General features: G+C 43.2%; 1 protein-coding gene across 1 annotated transcript in view; it reads right to left on the reverse strand.

Annotated features, from left to right (window-relative positions):
• Positions 1-20,816, reverse strand: part of PAPPA2 (pappalysin 2) — a 796,947-nt gene that overhangs the window by 332,991 nt on the left and 443,140 nt on the right. Inside the window, exons 7-8 of the mRNA XM_069231564.1 lie at positions 18,105-18,597; positions 11,845-11,973 (exon numbers count right to left, since the gene is read on the reverse strand). Of these exons, the coding sequence (XP_069087665.1) occupies positions 11,845-11,973; positions 18,105-18,597 (622 nt within the window). The remainder of the gene's footprint in view (positions 1-11,844; positions 11,974-18,104; positions 18,598-20,816) is intronic.

A 20,816-nucleotide genomic window follows, 5' to 3' on the forward strand; every position in this document is an offset into this window, starting at 1 on the left:
TACTTGTCCTACAAAAATATCTACTTGTCTCTTTCGTGCCATGTAGTGCAGCGACAAATTATGGCAGCCATCTCACTATGTAAGAGCACTGATAATAGCCTCTCTGATTATGCCATAGCTACTACCGTAGTAAGGCTTAAATACTTGCAATATATCAATTTCTTTATTTTGCCACCTTTCCACAGATCTACATACTGGGGCTGGAAGAAGCAGTAAGCAATAGTTCCAGTGCTGGATTGCTTTTGAGTCTGCAAACCTACTAACTTGCATGTTTTAGGGATTTTCACCAGCTTTTCTCTAATCTTTTCCCATAATGAGAAAGGTTGGTAATTCACTCCTGACAATGGCAGAAGTAGAAGTTCTTCCAGGGTTGGGAAAAAAGTGGTTGGAGGGAAAGTGAACTTGTAAACACTGAATAGAATTTCACATGAGCAAATCTACACATGCATATCTGAACATGCTAAAATACAGTTCAACAATATTTTCTAGGTGTACGATTTCCTGGTCTACTTCTGTAAGTTCTTGTGAATTTTTGAAAGCCACCAATTCAAAGACATATACCACTGGGGCACTTTCATGACTTTCTTTTAGAATTTGGTCCCTAATTAGGTCTGGCGTTAACAAAGACGTTTTTTTTTTTAAACTTCTATTTCTCTCTATCTATTGGCTGACTTTACTGTGAGTGATCACATTCTGCTGTTCCACAAGAAGCATATTGGCACTCAAAGTAGTTTTGTTTAGTGTCCCGAACTACTGTGGCAATCAGTGGTGTAACGAAACTGGAGGGGGCCCCCCCCTGCAAAGAATGTGGAGGGCCCCACCCTCCACTCACTCGGGGCAGGTGCTGTGCTGAGGGGGCCTCCTGCAGGGGGACTGCAGGGCCTTTGTTACATCACTGGTGGCAATTTGTGCTTTTTGAGACCAAAAACCTTTTTTTTTCCTTTTTGCCAGTGTTTGTTATAGTGGTGAGGTCTGGCAACTCTCACAACAGTCAAAACAAGACACACATTGAGGAAACCAAAAGACTCACAAAAAATGTCATATCAGTTGGCTTTGCCAGTGCTTGTTTATTTTCATGCTTCCCCCAACCTTGTTGAAAATGGTTACACTGATTTTCCATTAGGAATATTTTGGGGAAATACTACCATGCATCAACGCATTTTACTGAATGAGGCTTCAAAGCAATAGCACCTATAATTTCATAGTAGCGAAATGTCTTTTTCCTACTTGATTTTTTCTGAACATTTTATTTTGAAAGGAAAGAATCATCACGCTTGGGTACACGCTTCTGCACACATTTGCATCTAATCAGAGAGCATTCTGGGAGCATTATACTTAGCCGCATATTGTTAAACTTTTCAAACATGTGTGTACACTTTTTTTTTTTACTGGAACCACTGTCAGTAGTGCAGTGTGACCTTACAAAGTCTATTTACAGCACTCACCCTAATAATGAAAGCTGTTCATTAATGAATCATAAATACAAGTTTGAACAATGATTTAATAGGTTGCTAGTTAAATGAGTGCAGAGTCCTGGGTGTAATCTCATATACTGAACTGAATGATGTATATATAATACATATATTAGTTCAAAAACAGTAATAAAGTTTCACCCCTGGTACACTCTCATTTCCTTGATACCAGCCAGAGCCATACAGTATATTGAAAGCTTTGTGTCCATATAAAGAGTCTAGTAACGTTTCACGATAGCTTACTCTAGTGATACATCACATTCTTTGTGGCTTTAACACAAGTTCTCTTCTTTATTTATAAAATTTCACAACTTTCACAGACAATACGTGGTTCATGGCTTCTGCAGCTCCTTTAGGGCTGTTTTTTGTGTTACAGCCCAAGGACGCTGCTAAACCAATGAAACATGTGTTGGCTGAAAAAGTTTAGAATTTTTATAAATAAAGAAGATAACTTACTTGTGTTGAAGCCTACGACGAATATGTGATCTATCATTGGAGTAAGCCATCGTGAAACATTCATGGACTCTTATATGGGCACTAAACACTCATAATATATGGAAAATGTCACTTCGCCAGTGTACATCTGTTCGTGGCATGTAGTGCTGCAGCTTCAAATGCTATGCATTAGTCCGCCATCTAGTGTTGGGCCCGGAGTGTTACAAGTTGTTTTTCTTCGAAGAAGTCTTTTTCTCGAGTCACGGATCGAGTGACTCCTCCTCCCGGTCATAGTGCGCATGGGCATCGACTCCTTTGTTAGATTTTATTCCCGCAGTAGGGTGTAGGAAGGAGTGATAGAGTGAAATAATGTAAATGTACAACTAAATGTAGTAAGTAAATAAGATGGCCATGCAAATATAAATATATATAAATATGCACAAATAAGAACTACAACAACTACAGGCTTCTGGGGAGGAGGGAGGGCGCATGTGAATCTGCAGCACTACGTGCCACGAACAGATGTACACTGGATAAGTGACATTTTCTGTTTGCTGGCATGTGTAGTTGCAGATACACATGCTATGCATAGACTAAAAAGCAGTCCTTCTCCCAAAACAGCGGTGGCTAGCCTGTAGGAGTTGAAGTAGTTTGAAATAAAGTTTTAAGTACTGCTTGACCAGCATTGGCCTGTTGCTTTGAAAATACATCCACACAGTAATGCTTTGTAAATGTATGTGGAGTTGACCATGTGGCAGCCTTGTATATGTCTGCCATTTGTATGTTCACTAAAAATGCCATGGAAGCACCTTTTTTCCTAGGGGAATGTGCTTTAGGAGTTATTAAAGTTGTCTTTTTGCTTTAATGTAACATGTTTGAATATATCTTACAATCCATCTAGCTAATCCTTGCTTAAAGAGAAGATTTGCTTTATGTGGCTGTTGAAAAGCTACAAAAAGCTGTTTAGTTTTCCTAAACTCTTTTGTTCTATCGACATAGTACATTAGAGCTCTTTTAAGGTCAAGAGAATGAAGAGCTCTTTCATCACCTGAGCGTGGCTGTGGGAAGAAGACTGGCAACAACTGATTAGTTAATGTGAAAAGGAGAACTTACTTTTGGCAACATTTTTGGATTTGTCCTAAGTACTACTTTATGTTTGTGTACTTGGAAAAATGGTTCCTCCAGAGTGAATGCTTGTATTTCACTAACTCTTCTTAATTAAGTAATTGCTACTAAGAAAGCAACTTTCCAAGTGAGAAATTGAATATCACATGAATGCATGGGCTCAAATGGTGGTCCCATTAATCTTGTGAGTACAATATTGAGATTCCATGCAGGAACTGGTGGTGTTCTTGGTGGAATAATCCACTTAAGTCCTTCCATAAAGGCTTTTATGACAGGGACTCTGAAGAGAGAGGTATGTTGTATGGTTTGTAAGTACGCTGATATAGCAGTAAGATGAATTTTAATAGAGGAAAAAGCTAAATTTGTTTTTTGTAAAAGAATCAGATAGCATGAAATATTATGTATTGATGCTTTAAGTGGGTCTATATTTTTGGGCTGACAGTAGTAAACAAAACGTTTCCACATGTTAGCATAGCATTGTCTAGTTGTAGGTTTGCGTACTTGTTTTAGAACTTCCATACATTCTAATGGAAGGTGTAAATATCAAAATGTTATGACTTCAAGAGCCAAATCGCTAAGTTGAAAACACTGGGATTGGATGCCTGATTTGATCCTTGTTCTATGTTAACAGATCTGGTCTGTTTGGAAGTTTGCGATGGAGTACTACTGACAGATCTAGGAGTGTTGTGTAGTAGTGTTGTCGTGCCCACATGGGAGCTATGAGTATCATGGTGAGATAGGTGTGACGCAGTTTGTTGACCAGAAATGGAATTAATGGGAGCGGGGGATAAGCGTAACCTAAATATCCCTGACCCGTTGATTCATAGAGCATAGTCCTTGGACAGAGAGTGTGGGTGTCAGGATGCGAAGTTTTGGGATTTTGCATTTTTGCTTGTTGCAAAAAGGTCTATGTCTGGTGTTCCCCACATTTGAAAGTACTGCTGAAGTACCTGTGAGTGAATTTCCCATGTATTTGTTGCTGCGTCCTACTCAGTAGGTCTGCTAGCTGGTTGTGTATCCCTGGGATGTATTCCGCTAGGAGTAAAATTTGATTGTGAATCGCCCATTTCCATATTATTTGGGCTAGAAGGGACAATGGAAATGAATGTGTTCCTCCCTATTTCTTCAGATAATAAATTGTTGTCATATTGTCTGTTTTTATTAAGACTGTTTTGTGTCTGAGAAGAGGTTAAAAAGCCTTTAGGGCGAGAAACACAGCTAACAATTCTAAATGGTTTATGTGATAAGTTAACTGTGTTGAACTCCATTCCCCTTGTATGGTTAGGTTGTTGAGGTGAGCTCCCCAACCTGTCTTTGACGCATTATGTTGTTATTATGTTCTGAGGTACAAGGTCCTAAAATGACCGCCCCTTTATTAAATTGTTGTGATTCCACCATTGAAAAGATTTGTGAGTTTGGTGGTCTAACAACACTAGATCCCTCTTCAACATCTACATTGCTCCTCTCGCCAGCATCCTCCGACCCCACAGCATCACCATCATTTCTTACGCTGACAACACTCAGCTCATCATCTCCCTCACCAAGAACCCAGCCACCACCAAGATTAACCTGCACGCCGGACTCCTCGACACCGCCAAATGGATGACAACAAGCCACCTCAAATTGAACTCAAACAAAACAGAGATCATCATCTTCGGCCCCAACAAGACAGCATGGAACGACTCCTGGTGGCCCACCACCCTCGGACCACCCCCAGCACCCACCACCCACGCATGCAACCTTGGCATCATACTGGACTCACCCCTCTCCATGACCCAGCAAATCAACGCCATATCATCCTTCTGTTTCAACACCCTTCGCATGCTACGCAAGACTTTCAAATGGATACACCTAGAAACAAAAAGAACAGTCACCCACGCCCTCATCAGCAGCAGACTGGACTACGGCAACGTCCTCTACGCTGGGACTAAAGCCAAACTTCAAAGAAAACTCAAGTGAATCCAGAATGCAGCAGCACGACTCATCCTCAACCTCCCTCGCCACGAACACATATCCACCCACCTCAGATCACTACACTAGCTGACCATCAACAAAAGGATCATTTTAAAAGTCCTCATCCACGCTCACAAGGCCCTCCATGACACCGGACCGGCCTACCTCAACGAACGAGTAAACTTCCACATACCTACTCGCCAGCTCCGCTCCGCTGACCTCGCCACAGTCCCCCGCATCCAACGCACCACCTCCGGCGGCAGAACCTTCTCCCACCTCGCCGCCAAGACCTGGACCTCCCTCCCCACCAACCTACACAAGACCCAAGACCTACTAACATTGAGAAAGCACCTAAAAACATGGCTTTTCGAGCAGTAGCCTGCCACTTCCCCCCTCCCCCAGCACCTTGAGACCCAACCGGGTGAGTAGTACGCTTAAGAAATGATTTGATTGATTGATTGCAATTGGCCCTGTGCTTGAGACCATTGTCGTGAGAGACACTGTTGCAGTGTTCTCATGTTTAATCTTGCATGCAGTACAATTGCTATGCATGATGCCATTGTTCTCAATAGTTTCATGATAAATCTTACAGTGTAACATTGATTGGGCTGTATCTGTGATATAAGGGTGTGAAAAGCCTTTATCCTTTGTGCATTTGGGTAGGCTAAGGCTTTTTGGGTATTGAGAATAGCACCTAGGTAAGGTTGAACCTGTGCTGGTTGAAGATGGGATTTTTGATAGCTGATTGTGAGCCCTAATGTGTGTAGGGTTTCTATTGTGTATTGAGTGTGTTGCTGGCATTGTATAATGTTGCTTGATTTTATTAGCCAATCGTCTAGATAAGGAAATACATGTATGTGTTAGGTGAACTGCTACTACAGCTAGGCATTTTGTGAAAACCCTTGGAGCTGTTGTTATGACGAAGGGAAGAACCTTGAATTGGTAGTGTTTTCCTGCTATTACAAACCTTAGGTATTTGCGATGAGCTGGATGTATGAGAATATGAAAGTAAGCATCTTTGAGATCTAAGGCAGTCATGTAATCTTGTTTTGTAGTAAGGGAATTATGTCCTGCAGAGTTACCATGTGAAAATGTTCTGACAGGATTTACAGAATTAGAGGTCTGTGTTCCAGAATGGGTCTGAGAGTACAATCCTTTTTTGGTATGAGGAAATGTAGTGAATATACTCCTGTTCCCTGTAGTGATTTTGGGACTGTTTATATTTTGTTCTTTTAGTAATAGAGATTGCATTTCTTGCTGTAACAGAATGTTGTGTTCTGGGTACAGTCTGTGAGAGCGAGGGGGAATGTTTGGAGAAGTAGAAATGCGTTATAGGCAGTAACCACTGTGGATAATTGAAAACACCCACTGATCTGTGGTGATGTTTTGCCATTGAGAGTGGAATTGTTGCAGTCGGTCTCCCACAGGAGATGTGTGGGATTGTGGGATGTTAAGGAAGTCATTGTTTAGGGGGAGTGGTGACACTCTTTGAGGTTTGAAATTTGCCTCTGGCTCTAAAGTGTTGACCTCTGTAAGAGCCTCTAAATGATCCTCTTTGATAGTACTGCTGGGTTTGCTTAGACTATGAGGTGGAAGCCTCTGTAGTTTAGGGTTTGAAACCTCCCCTAAACTGCTGTTTACGAAAGGAACCCTAGTAAAGGTGTAGTATATAGGGATCCCATGGCTTTTGCAGTGTCAGAGTCTTTCCTCAGTTTCTCAATAGTTGTGTCAACCTCAGGTCCAAATACATGCTCCCTATCAAAGGGCATGTTGAGCACTGCCTGCTGTATTTCCGGTTTAAACCCGGAAGATCTTAACCATGCATGCCTAAGAAATGTTATGCTAGTGTTTATACTTCTAGCTGCAGTATCAACTGCGTCAACAGCAGATCTGATTTGGTTATTGGTGATTGTGTGTCCCTCCTCAACAATTTGTTGTGCTCTCTTTTGATTCTCTTTTGGTAAATATTGCAACAATTCTTGAATTTCATCCCAGTGTGCCCTGTCATACCTTGCTAACAGGGCTTGAGAATTGCCAATACGCCATTGGTTAGCTGCTTGTGTAGCTACCCTTTTACCAGTTGCATCAAACTTTCTGCTTTCTTTGTCAGGGGGAGAGGTATCCCCTGAAGATTGGCTATTGGCCCTTTTCCTTGCAGCACTGACTGCAATAGAGTCTGGTGGTACCTGTTGTGTGATATAGACTGGGTCGGTTGGCGCAGGATTGTATTTTTTGTCTATTCTCTGGGCTAAAACCCTAGCCCTGACATGTTCCTTAAATATGTTATCAGCATGTCTAAGCATATCAAGCAGCACTGGTAAACACTGGTGGCGTGAGTGAGTGGAGGACAATGTGTTAAAAAGAAAATCCTCCTTCAAAGGCTCAGCATGCATCTGAACTCCATGGTATGCAGCTGCTCTAGAAATGACCTGAGTGTACACCGTACTATCCTCTGGTGGTGAAGGTTTAGATGGATAGAGGTCTGGTCATTTAGCAGCATAGGGTCTGGGTCATATAAGTCCCAGGGGTCCACTGTATCTGCATGTGAATATGTATGAGAATGTGTGGCTGAGGGCAATGGTGGCGGGGTAGTAGGTGGTGGAGAGAAAGAAATCTGTGGCGAATATGGTGGATAAAACTGTAAAGGTGATGGTTTCTCCTTCCTTTTAAATATCTTTGCTGGTGGTGGAGCAGTGTCAAGAGTCTCTTGAAATGCCAGCTTTCTCTTGGTTTGTGGAGGAGATGAAGCAATGATTTTCCTCATATCCTTATGGATATGGATCCTTCTTTGTTTACTGTCCATGATTTCAAGGATTGGCTTAATATCAGAGCCCTCAGAATGATATTCGGATGCTCTAACTCCTTTTGAGGATTGTTCAGCAATTGTTTTTGAGCTGGGTTTTATTCAGCTTGAAAGTCCTGTCTCCTCGGTATAAAAGGATTTTTTCGGCTCCAAAGTGGTACCCAATTTTTTTGGTCCCGAAGATACAGCCTGTGATTCCGAAGCCGGACGTTGAATATTCGACTTTGAAGATTGTGGACGTCGGCTCAGCTCGGATGTGGAGCTTTTAATGTATTTGCTTGAATCCGGTATCGAAACAGGTATGGCCTGTTGATGTGGTGACTTGGCCTTTTTCGGCGCCGAACCCGAAGGTCGGTCGCCGACAATTTTCTTTCAGGTGGAACCATAGCTTTCTGGCAGTAGTGCACCCAAAGCCTTAAACTGTTCTTTTGGAAGTGAACATAGGGGAAGGTGTACTCACATGCTGAGCCGCAGTGAACGGTTGGCTGTCTCCATCCGAGTCTGCTTCGGAGTCGGTGTCCTGAATCGAAACAGCCGTCTATGCCTGCTCGTCTTCTAAGGTGTCGCTGGACTCTGTATGCCTTGACGCCATCTCGAGTCTTGTTGCTCTTTAGTCATGCAGTGTCTTTTTCAACCGGAACGACCGACAAGCTTCACAATCTTCCTCTCGATGTTTGGGGGAGAGACAAAGATTACATACCACGTGTTGATCGGTGTAAGGGAATTTCGCGTGGCATCAAGGACAGAATCGGAATGGAGTCCGATCCATCAGGGTATGGCGGGGTAGGCCTGAACAGGCCCGAGTAGGGCGCGAGCTCCTGAAAGGGCATTTTCTTGTTTCTGACAGGACTATCGGCTCGATTGCAGATGGAAACACGATTGAAACAATACCGCCGGTAGAATAAAGTTAGTATAAAGTTTCCAAATCAAAAGCCTCGGAGTGAGCGGAAACACATCCAAATCCGACAGCGGAAAGAAAACAACCTAACAAAGGAGTTGATGCCCATGCACACTATGACCGTGTGGAGGAGTCTCTCGATCCTGTGACTTGAGAAATAGACTTCTTCGAAGAAAAATAACTTGTAACAGCCCGGGCCCAACACTAGATGGCGGACTAATGCATAGCATATGTATCTACACATGCCATCGAACATACATATATGTATATTTTCAGTGAAAAAACATATAGCATATATTCACTGAAAAAAAGGTTAAAGTGATGCTATAGTTTGGAAAACATCTCACTGACAACATAGGGGGTGATTCTAACTTCGGCGGGCGGCGGAGGCCGCCCGCCGAAGTTCCCCCACCAAAATACCGCTCCGCGGTCGAAAGACCGCTGAGGGTATTTTGGGATTTGCCCTGGGCTGGCGGGCGGCCGCCCGCCAGCCCAGGGTAAATCAGCCTTCCCACGAGGACGCCGGCTCAGAATTGAGCCGGCGTAGTGGGAAGGTGCGACGGGTGCAGTGGCACCCGTCGCGTATTTCAGTGTCTGCATAGCAGACACTGAAATACTTTGTGGGGCCCTCTTACGGGGGCCCCTACAGTGCCCATGCCATTGGAATGGGCACTGCAGGGGCCCCCAGGGGCCCCGCGGCACCCCCTACCGCCATCCTGTTCCTGGCGGGAGTCCCGCCAGGAACAGGATGGCGGTAGGGGGTGTCAGAATCCCCATGGCGGCGGAGCGCGCTCCGCCACCATGGAGGATTCTGCTGGGCAGCGGGAAACCGGCGAGAGACCGCCGGTTTCCCGAATCTGACCGCGGCCGAACCGCCGCGGTCAGAATGCCCTGCGGGGCACCGCCGGTCTGTCGGCGGTGCTCCCGCCGACCCTGGCCCCGGCGGTCTCTGACCGCCGGGGTCAGAATGACCCCCATAATGTTTTAAACTCAAAAAAACATTGGAATTCACCAGTAATAGTAGTAAGTATAACTAGTGCCCTAAGGCAGTGGTTCTCAACCTTTTGACTTCTATGGACCCCCACTTTATCATTACCAGAAACCGGGGACCCCCCACGAATAATCATTAGAACTTGGGGACCCCTCACTGACTCATTTCTGAAAGTTGGGGACCTAATCTGTTAATATTATTTAATTTTCTAAGCAGTCACGGACCCACTGAGGAGGCTTCGAGGACCACAGGTTGGGAACCACTGCCCTAAGGTAACTATAATTTGCATCCCAGCAATGCACAGTTTTTTCATTAATGATGTCATTGCAATTGTTGCAGTGATAAAACATGTCACGAGTGATGTGATAAGTGGGATAATTAGCTGTCCATGGCAAGGGTGTTAGTACACGAGTTTGCTTAACTGAAAATTGTGACTAAAAGGTACAAAAAAATCTCTTACAAAATGTCAGAATACACTACGCTCTCTTATGCCATCCTATTAGGATCTAACAATGTGATCTGCAGGTTACACACAGTGCTCATCAGTAGATAGGACACTCTGGGATACTGCATGATAGTTCAAAATGTAGCCAACTGATAACAAACAGATTTTTATAGCAAGGGCATCAATCACACTGAGAGGTGTAGGGTACCCTGTGATATGTGCCTTCACATATTACATCATTCTACATGTGGCCAACAATTACAGCTGGTGAGATATATCTGTGGTTATTGGCCACTTCAGCAGTAAGCTAACGGTAATCTGAAGGCGACAGGTGCAAACCTTGGTGCAGGCAATTAAGAATTCCCGTCTGCACCGATGAATGAAAAATACTTCTAAGTTGAGGAATGGTATCTGCTATTAACACTGTTGTCAAGCTGGAAGGCTGTGCAAACAAGCAGTACGAACCAATGAGTGTGCATGCTTAAGAATGGTAAAACCATGTGACGCATGTGTCACTTTCACAAGGGAGGCCCTTATACTCCAAGTTTTGGTTAAAGCAAAGATGGCGTCCATAAGCATAGTCCAGCCACATAAGCCCCACAAAGCATGTTATGTTATATAATGTTAAGGTGGGCACTGTGTTTTGGCTCTCACTATTTCTAGCCAAAGGTCTGCAAGTAAACCTTTAGAGAGCAAACAATAACGCAAAGTTTAATTTATCGGACAGTAAGGACTGTTTGAGCTTAGTGACTTGTGGAAACTGTAATGTCACAAAGCTAAGGACTTGCATGATCATTTATGGCTTGGTGGTGAGCCTTCAAACTGCTGGGGGTGAGGGGTGGATCTCCCTCAGCCGGCTCTGCGGGAAATACTTGCCAAGTTTTAAGTTTCACTCAGGCCCGGCAGGCAATTTTTAGTGACATGGCAGGCTTGCTTTCAGTAAAACTACTGAATGCCAACCAGCCCGCCATGTCATGGCAATATAATAAAGCAGCCCGCAATTTGTTGCATTTTTTCAAGTATACCCCCAAAGCATCAGTTTGCTTCTGAGAAATGTAAAATGAATATCCCTGACCTGCTGCGAGTTTTCACCAAGTGCATGATGGGACAGTGATACCTTTTTTCTGCCAGTATGGCTAGGCCCTTTGGAGCAAGTATGATGGAGATGGCAGAGAGATGGAAGCTGGTCTGCAGTGATGGTGATGTTTTTGGTGGAGCTGGTTGACCGGCTACACAAAATAAACAAAACAGGTAGCCAGGGGGACTGAAATATTGGCATCTGGACATCTGCAGGTTTATGACTGATATGTCTTTAATACCCACCTCTAAAAGAGGTCATTAATAATATTACACATTAGTAGCTTCTAAATTCAGTTTATCCGGGAAGAGATATGTTTTGATCAATGGAAAATATTGTCTTGAGGTATGAAACAATCATTAAAACATTTTTTTTTTAAAGAATCTGTTAAAGAATTACCCCTGAAGAAGGCAGTAAACTTACTAATAAGTGTGTACAGAGATTTCTGCATGCGGTTGCAAGTTAAACTTCAGACACCCTGGCTTATAATACTGTAGCCTGGAACGTACTTTATTGAAATCTTGCTTAAACCTTTGCTTTACATGGCAAATGCTTACAATTTTAAATCCACATAATTAAGTGGATTACCTCACTACCGACTCAGCTTGAACTGTATTTTACGATTGAAGCACATTAAAACTTACACTGTCACTTCACCATCGCCACAGTAGGAGGCACGATGCCTGTGGACCAGAGGGGGCGTGGCTACTCCCAGGACTGCCCCTGCCTGTACTTGCACTTCGTACTGGTACACTTGGCCTGGAGTGATGTCCCTAGAAAGAAAGAACAAACAACCTGTCAAAGAGACATTGCCAGTAAGCTAAGATCAAACCTGTGTGAAGGCAGCCTCAACTCTTGTACCCTTTCTCTCGGCAGTGCTATGGGCTGTGTTGCTCTGGAAGAAGAAACAGCAGCAGCACTGGGCTTCTGTGCAAATGGACTGGATTATGTGGCTCCAAGATAAAGCCATATGTAAAAGAGTACCTCAAATTAGAATACACTGTGTGGTCCTGGGAGACAGGGGAGGACCAGGACTAGACTCATACGCCAAGGGAATGGACTATGTGGTCCTTGGCAATGAAAAGGAACAGAAGCGTCCCCATGCTGAAAGCATTGTGAACCCCGTGAAAGCATGGACAGGCAGCTTCTTTGACATGAAGCACACAAAATGGTTCTCCACCCCCCATCCCCCGAGAGCAAAACACAAATGAAGTTCCCAAATGAAGAGCTAGCAACGGACACTAGTGTGTGACACCATTCCTTAATCTCGCCCCTAAAAAAGACAAACCTCTTTTGGAGTTAGACTGGATGTCTCTGCTTGGGCCAGTAACTCTATTCCCCTACACACACCATAGACTGTAGAACGTGATCTCGGTTCATGTATTATCCAGAATGGCAGTTTTCTGAAGCCACTTGCAAGTTAAAAAACTGATCACAATTTCTGTGACACCTAAAACCTAAAACATACATGAAGATAATAAAAGAAAACAAACCGCTAAGTTAAAATTATGATTTTATCTTTTTGTTCCCCCACTGAATAATGACCACAGAAAAAAAGCAGATACTATTTTGTCCACTGAAAACAGTGCTTTTGCTTTAGTTTAGACAGATACAAACATGATGGTAAAATCATGAGCATTTTTCTTATATTCCGATCCTTCCTCCAGAATCTTTCTCATTGTAGCTTTTTTTAGAAGGCAAGAATTTATTCAAGCATCTTTTTCCTTATAAGAACTTTAGCCTGTGATGATCTGTTTTTTAAATTGTTTTGCCTATTTTATTTTGTGGAGCAGGGGTGGGACTGCATATTATCCACTGCTTCTTAGGAGCCTCAGAGGCGTAGTAGTTCTTCCACTTTGCCTGTCACAAAATGGCTGCCTGAAGAACTGTTCCTGGGGAGTCCAGATCTGGCCGAAAGACTTTCCTAATAGAAGACAGGGGTACGTAAAATTACTGTCATTGTCTACGATGGAACTGGGCAGACCCTGTGAGGTTAGGAAGGGATACACGCACAAGAACCTTCAACAGCCTTCAAAGATCTATTGTGGATTATTAGCAGAGTTCTGTTGCCAAGTATCTTGAGTTGCTTATGTAAAACAGTGCCAAAATCGTAACCTTTTCAAAAACCTCTCCCGCTCATTCCCTCTTCCTAGAAAAATTATTATAAATCACACAATTAAAATCCTGAAATGCTACACATATGCTACAAAGGAATGTATCATGTCATCTTGTATTACACTTGTTCAGCGGCTAAAAATAAGCCCCGTAACCTGGTGCAACTCGAGGGGTCGGTCGAGGCTACTACGGTCCAAGCGCTTGTTTGGGTTCTCACTGACACTACTGACTGGATTCCGCCATTTGGCCCATTCCAAGGAGGAAGGTTAACCGGTTCTCCCTGGGGTAAGATCTATTTACGCTAAATTCTAAACCTGAGAACAAAGGCGTCTCGAAGGCTATGTGCTTAGCCCAATCACTCAGAGCTGGTGCCCTCGGCGGGGACTCGTGTAACGGGGGAAACTGAGCTAGTAGCATACTCATAACGCTCTGAACGAGCAGTGAAAATGTGGCTTTTTTCGACTGTTGCGCTCCAAGAGATCCATCATAACAGAAACTAAGAGACCCGACGTTTTAGGAGCTCAGATTTGAAAATGCCCTCATTTGAAATAAAAACACGCATCATCCCGAATAACAATGAAAGTTAACGTTTTATATTTACTCCTTTGTATTTTGCATTTTTAACCACTAATCAGATTTTTTAAATTCCATTATGCCTCAAATGAAAATCCGGAGTTGTGAAATTGTGGATGGAAATTCCTTTATAGCTTTTGGAGATTTGGGGCATACAGGTGAACTTGGCTTTAGAGGTTTTGACATATTCGAGAATCTCATAGTGGCCAAAAGATTCATTTATGCTAGGATGGTTTTTATTTTATACTGTCATCATCAAGTGAAATAGATTTTGGGGAGAGTAAACTTAATTTTTCCAATCCCCCACAAAAAGGAAGGCTTTGGTACCATGTACTCACTTATAATTTGTTTGTTGTTGAACACACCCACATTCTCCGAGAGGAATGACAAGAAAGTGGGAGGAAAACAAACATTGCACTGTGGATAATTACAAAGTCTAGCTTCAAGTGACTATTATCAGTCTGTACCAGTGAGTTTAAGGTGCAGTTCATCTACTGCTCCTAGGAAAATCTACCCTGTCATACTTCCTTCACAAATCTGGACAATGAGATTATCTATAGAGGTTTCCTGGATATAGGTGCAGGGTTACCAGAGGTCAAGAATTACCAATTACAGCCAGTATCCCCTCATCTATATCTGGGGATTATGAGCTATTTTCCCTGGAACTGGAAACAAAACGATGACCAGAGCATACCGGGCCCAAGCTTGTCTTTATTTCATCCTTCGGGTGGGAAATAACAAGTCAAAATCCATTCACAATTATCATCACTTTCGAGTAGGTGGGAAATGTATTGGGAGGTATTTTCTATCATCTGTGTTGTGGGGCGTTGGTGGCAGGAGGGTAGTTCAGATGAAGTGCCAGGGCCGGTCCCAGTGGTTTCCTGCAGACCTACAGCTCTGCTAGAAAGACCAGGACCCATAATTATTGTGTCAGGAGTGTGTGGGCCCAATATTTCTGGACACTTGAAAACTTTTAGTTGCCAGGAGTTGTATCTCCAATCTGGGGATACCACTCTGGGAAATTATAATGAAAGCCTTCAGGGTAGTACCAAAAAGATTTTGCAAAGAATAAGTGTGACTTACTCTTGTAGTACAGACTAATTCATGAATTCCAGATTCTAGCCAGCAATGCTCCCTGCATAATTGTGGCTTACTCATGGAGTTCAGAAGAAAGCCAGGAGTACTACAAGAGTAAGCCAACATCAAAATCTTTGTGAATCGAGCTACAGGTGTCTTTTCATCCAACAACTATATTCAGTACAGTAGACGTCTGTGCAATCACTCTACCTTAGGAAAATACTCCCCAAGATCAACACTAAAAAGAAGATCTATAGAGGATCCTCATGAGTTAGTTGAGATGATGCTGGCTGTGACCCGGATGCTGAGCCTTGGAACAAACTTACTCGTGGATTGCCTCTGCACCTTATCATGAAGCAAGCAACCAGAGCAGAAGTAAGGGTGTCAGTACACAAAACAGGCAAGGATATATGGAGATTGTATTAAATAAAAAAGTTGGTGCTGTTGGGTCTCTCAGAGGTCCTTGACCAGTTTGTGTAATGGGGGGGTGAGATGCCAAAACCCTAAAAATTAATAAACCCTATGGGTCAACTGCAAATACGCATGTGTATCATGCTCCTTGATCCCCTCTTCTTTGGTATCTTTACTTGGAATGCTTAACTCTGGGAGAAGTTGACTAAGAGAAGTTATAGGTCACATTCTTCCTTTCATAGCAGCCAAGAACATGGTGCCCTTTACATTGGCTAGGGTCCAATGCTGGTCTTCATATGGCATTTAGCCCCCGGATGACAGTCTTTGGCTAGGATCGGATCACTGACTTAAATGAGCAGTATCTTAGCTCCCTACCTTTAGCCCCCGTGTTTGTTAGCATGCGCCTGCAATTGTCAATCCTCTCAGTGTTCAGATCTTTGTGTTCACAGGATTGGCTGGTGGGAATGGACCTTTAGAAAGTGCAGCTTATCAGTCCTACAACAGGTGTCATTTGTGTGGTGGCATGACTGCTGTTGCTGTACTTACGCCAAACTGATACAATATGAATTCAATGTTCTCTTGCTTCTCAGTTGCTACCTGGAGCAATTTTTGGAGGGTGAGCTTGAATTAGTCTACCTTGCTCTCGGTCTAAGGCCATGTGATGCAACACTGGTGTATGCTTGTTGCCTTAAGCCACTGTATTCCACTTCCTCGTAAATGTGACTTATTATCCCTTTTCAGCTTCAATGGCTGTGCCTAGCCATTCATTTCTGAGCTTCAAAGTGGCAGCATCTGCTAAAAATGATGATCAAGAAATCAGTTTAAGGGGGTTATATGGAATGTTAACCCACCACCACTAGCAGGTGCCTCCCATTTGGACACATCAGATACCAGCTCTGGTGTTCACAGGATAGCCTCTGTTACTATCGGGTGGAACACTATGGCACAGAGGGTGGTTTGTAAGACATATTGTACATACTGATGAGGGAAAACAACAAAGTGTTTCCTCCCTGTCTGGATAAAGTCAGTTAGCTTGGGCAATCACTTACTCCGAATAACAGTTTGAAAAACAGAATTTCAATACTAAACTAAAGGCTTATTCAATAAATATATTAACAACCACACTCAGGAGGGGACAAACGAAGTGGCAATATCCCTGCCTAATCCCTAACTCATAAAAAAAAAACACAATGAAAAGGAAATTCAATCAAAGGCCAAGGATTAAGGAGCAGGGCAACCTTAAGGGAGGTGCTACCAGTGCAGCTGCGCCTAGCGCTTATGGGTTTAAAAGCACCTGCTGTAGAGTTCATTGTGTGTCAAGCAGTTTTCAGCAGCAATAAAAATGTCAATGTGGTGACTAATGTTCCTGCTGGAGAGAAATTGGCGTTCTATCTACTGGCAGTTTGACTCAACGTAAATGAATGCAGAGGGTTAATATGCCTGCTGCAAAGAATGTGTACTATGGGGGTCACAGAACTGCATTTTGTGTGGATTGCTCAGAGGAATATTGCTTTTGACACAGAGATAATTTTGTTACTTGCAGTTCATAAGATACAATCCTAATATAGAACTGAGACTTATGAACTGGCATCAAAGAACTGCCAGCAAACTGTACAATATAGGTTTGGCCGTTATGGTTTCCCCCAAATTTTTCTCTAACTTTTGCTAATGCTACTACTTCCTATTAGTAAAGCCAACCCCAACCAGTGTTTTAAAACAAATGCAATGTATGTGAGAGAGCAGCTATAGAAAGATGAGGGTCACTGCTGGATGGTGAGGGAATCCTTGCAGAAGGAGGTCACTGAGGAGGAGGGCACCAGCAACGATTGTTGCACAGAGCGCCATCACCAATAAAGCCGGCCCTGTTAGGGAGAGTGCACCAGCCAGTTGATAAAAATTTTCTAATCTAATGAAGGTTGATCAACAAGGGGTAAGACGGACATTGATTTAATAGACAAAGCTTACGATGATCAATGGGGCATATCTTGATTTGTTCTTTTCTTAATTCGACTAGCGATACCTTTTGTGAGCTTCAAAGAGTCCACCCATCGTTGGAAAGCCAAGTTCCAGTTTTTATAGTCTTTTCTCAAAGTAAGGCAAGATATGTCACAAGCTCTGGAAGTTCCAAACCCCTATGTCAGCTAATGTGATATCATCAGATAGTTTTAACAATTCTGGAAGGGGGCATGCCAAACATTGGCATTGTGAATTTTCCAAAACAGTGCTCCACAGGTATCTCAAAGAGAGACTCTGGGAACAATAGCAAGGCTGTTCAAGGTAGGCCTAAGAGGGCCAGATCCATGTCATGGTTATACGATGAGCAATGACTGAAAAACTGAGTTAAATTTTGATTCACTATATGAACATTTTTCTTCCATGCTTATCCTAACATTTTGCAGGTCAGCGTTCTTCAACCTGCTTTGCCTAATTTGGACACACGAGGACTCTTATAGAATTTTTAGAGCTCAAGGAAAAATTGCATTTTGTCTCCTGGAGAGCATCCCTCTACTAGAAAAGGCCCCTCTGGAGCCTTTGGAAGTAATATTGCACTACTACTATCTGGTGCCCTGTGACTGCTGCCTGACCTCTTCCTCTTGAAGTGTCAGATGTGCTTTGATTACTGTACGCAGTACAATGTGACATTTCAAACAGTAGGCAGATTTTTTAGGTACTATACCTTGTTCAGCATGTCTCAGACTCCCGACATAACAGCAACAGTCATACTTACCAGTCTGTGAACGTCTGGTTGGGGTGTGTGGCAGTAAAGAAGGCATCCTTGCGGAAAGGTGGATCTCGAAAGATTCTATATGACACAGGGCTGCAGAGGGAGCAGATTGGGCTTCCAGGTTTAGATATCAGCATGACAGCATCAATTTCCATCTTCTCATTGAAGGTGTAGACTCGCACACCAGAGACCTTTGTATCCACTGTCAGCTTGACGGTGAGTGGCATGTCACAAAAGGTGTCCATTGGGCCTAGGTGAATGGACTCCCCATTATCTGTCAGCAGCTCAAGATCAGAAAGTGGCCTGGGAAAGTCCACAGACAGGTAAGTGATCCATAATGTCAGGGACTCTGGATATACAGGGACCAGGAAGCGCAGCTCCAGCATGCAGCCATGTGGTTGTGGACACGCCACCGTCATGTTTGTGTGGTAGAAACGGAGTTCAGGACTCCAGGCCTGAATACTGGAGGTGCATGGCTGATCAACATCAGGTGGACCTGTGCAGAGAAGATCACATTAGAATGATGTACTTTTCAAAGGTGTCTAACCATCTCACATTTTCAACCTCCCAATCCAGGAGCAGATACGTGTAGGCAAAAGCTGAAAATAAAATATTCTTACATTGGTGGTAGAATAGCGGGCTTTGCATATTTCTTACTTCTAATGTTACGGCAATAGGCACAGTATGTGATACTACAATAGATACATACTGCTAATGAAAAATGCCACTGTCCTGTAGCACTGGTTTTGTATAGTGTAGTGGATACAGATGCACATGTTATACTTAGAACTCAACAATTAGGTAGCACACCCACTCACATATGACTGCATATTTGATTCATCCTGCAAAGTTGTGTTTTCAGAGGTGCATAGGCACATCTGCTGCACATTTCTCTTCATTCCCAACTCATGCCTTCATGCAGAATTTAGGTGCTCGCAAGTTTATCCTTACAGAAACATAGTCCTGGTACACAACTACACCCCACCCCAATAAATTACCCTATACAATACCTTCAACCCACAGGCACTGAAACAAAGTTGTACAGGATCCATATGATGGATATTTGTTCTGTATAGTGTGAGGATTTTCTACTACAAAAGCAAACTTTTCATATTGATCTACACTCATGTTGACGACCCAATATCGGCTCATTGATATTGTCAAATCAATATAAGTACAGGCCAATATTAATGAGCTAGATATGTGAGATATAACCTATGTGAGGGACAGGACAGCCCTGCTAAATAAGACTCACTGTGCAGGCCATTTTGTGAGGGAATAGCTGACTTTCACTACAATTTTGGTCAGAAAATGGTCAGGAGTGCTGTCAACAGTGCAGTGAGCCTTTGAGACAGGGCTATATGTGTTAGATGTTGGCTGTATGTTAGAATATCAATAACAAAAATATCCTCTGACATAAATATAGTGACCTAAATATAATTTACAAAGATATCAGCCACTGGGTGGGTATTAACTCCAATAGTGAGGTGATATTTTAGTAAATGACGTGTGGAATTCAATATTTATGTGAGACAAAATTTAGGCCACAATATTCTGGTTCTTTACTATTTATTGTTGCCCAACAGAGTGGCTGAAAAACAAACTCCAAAAATTCACATGCCAAAAACAAAATCTTACAACCAATAGTGAAGATTTTTAGAGAACCCATAAGGCCAAGAGGTTCATCTGTTGACCATAATGATCAGGGTCTGACTGGGACAGTAGCCCACATTTGCAAGTCGGGCAGTTTTGAAGTTGTAAAGACAAACAGAATAGCTGTTTTGCCAGGTATGGAAGACTATGCATTTTTTTGCTTGCTGCAGGTAATATTTGTGGTGATATCAGTGTAATCAGCAGACCAAAATACAGGCTCACAATAAGACAAAAGAAATGGCTCAGAAGATGGCTTGTCAAACCAACCCTTCCGGCAGTGCAAGACTGCGCTTCTGATCAGTCCAACCCTGGTAATGATTTTATAAAGAAAATTACTTCTAAGAATAGGGAGGTGCAGGGCACGGAAATAAATATGAGGGGTAGCAGTTGCTATCCACGGTTTACAGTCTGCTACTCCTTTGTTACCCTTGACATCATTGGCCATGTGGGAAGGAGCAGGAACAGAAAGTAGTCTGTTTTCTCGACTCCATGGTCTACCCCTAGCCCCTCAGCAACAAATAGGTGGCTATTGATCAACTAAGTAGCAGGGGCTTGTCATGAAAGGCGGAGGGACCCTTCCACATTTTTCTGACACATAAAGAGTGCTTGTCAGGATGCGCAAATGTCCGCCTGACAGACACTCCTCGTGCATGGATCAGGCAGCCAGGAGCTGTACATGTCCTAAGTGCACAAAAGCCTAGCTGTTTGAGCCGAAATGTGCGGGCTGAAAATTTCACAGCCCAGTGGGCTTGAACTCCTCATCCCAGCAAAGTCTTCTGTAAACCTCGCCCTCATGACAAGGAGGAGTGTCACATATAGACTCAGACCTGAGCTCTTCTGTTTTATGCCCTAAAGTGTCCAGAGCTGAGTGTCCATCAATGAAACTTGACAGAGTAGGTTTGGGTCAGCAATTCTCACTGACCCCCATTCCACTCAGTAACAAGGTAAGGAAGGCCCTCCTCTCATTGGCTGATCTTTCACAAGGTCAGCCAATGAGAGCAGGCGGCGTTGCTTCCTCCAGGAAACAAAAGAGGCTTACCTCCATTCACCCGAGCTCACTGC

This window comes from Pleurodeles waltl, chromosome 4_2 (assembly GCF_031143425.1).
Source record: "Pleurodeles waltl isolate 20211129_DDA chromosome 4_2, aPleWal1.hap1.20221129, whole genome shotgun sequence".
Taxonomy (NCBI): domain Eukaryota; kingdom Metazoa; phylum Chordata; class Amphibia; order Caudata; family Salamandridae; genus Pleurodeles; species Pleurodeles waltl.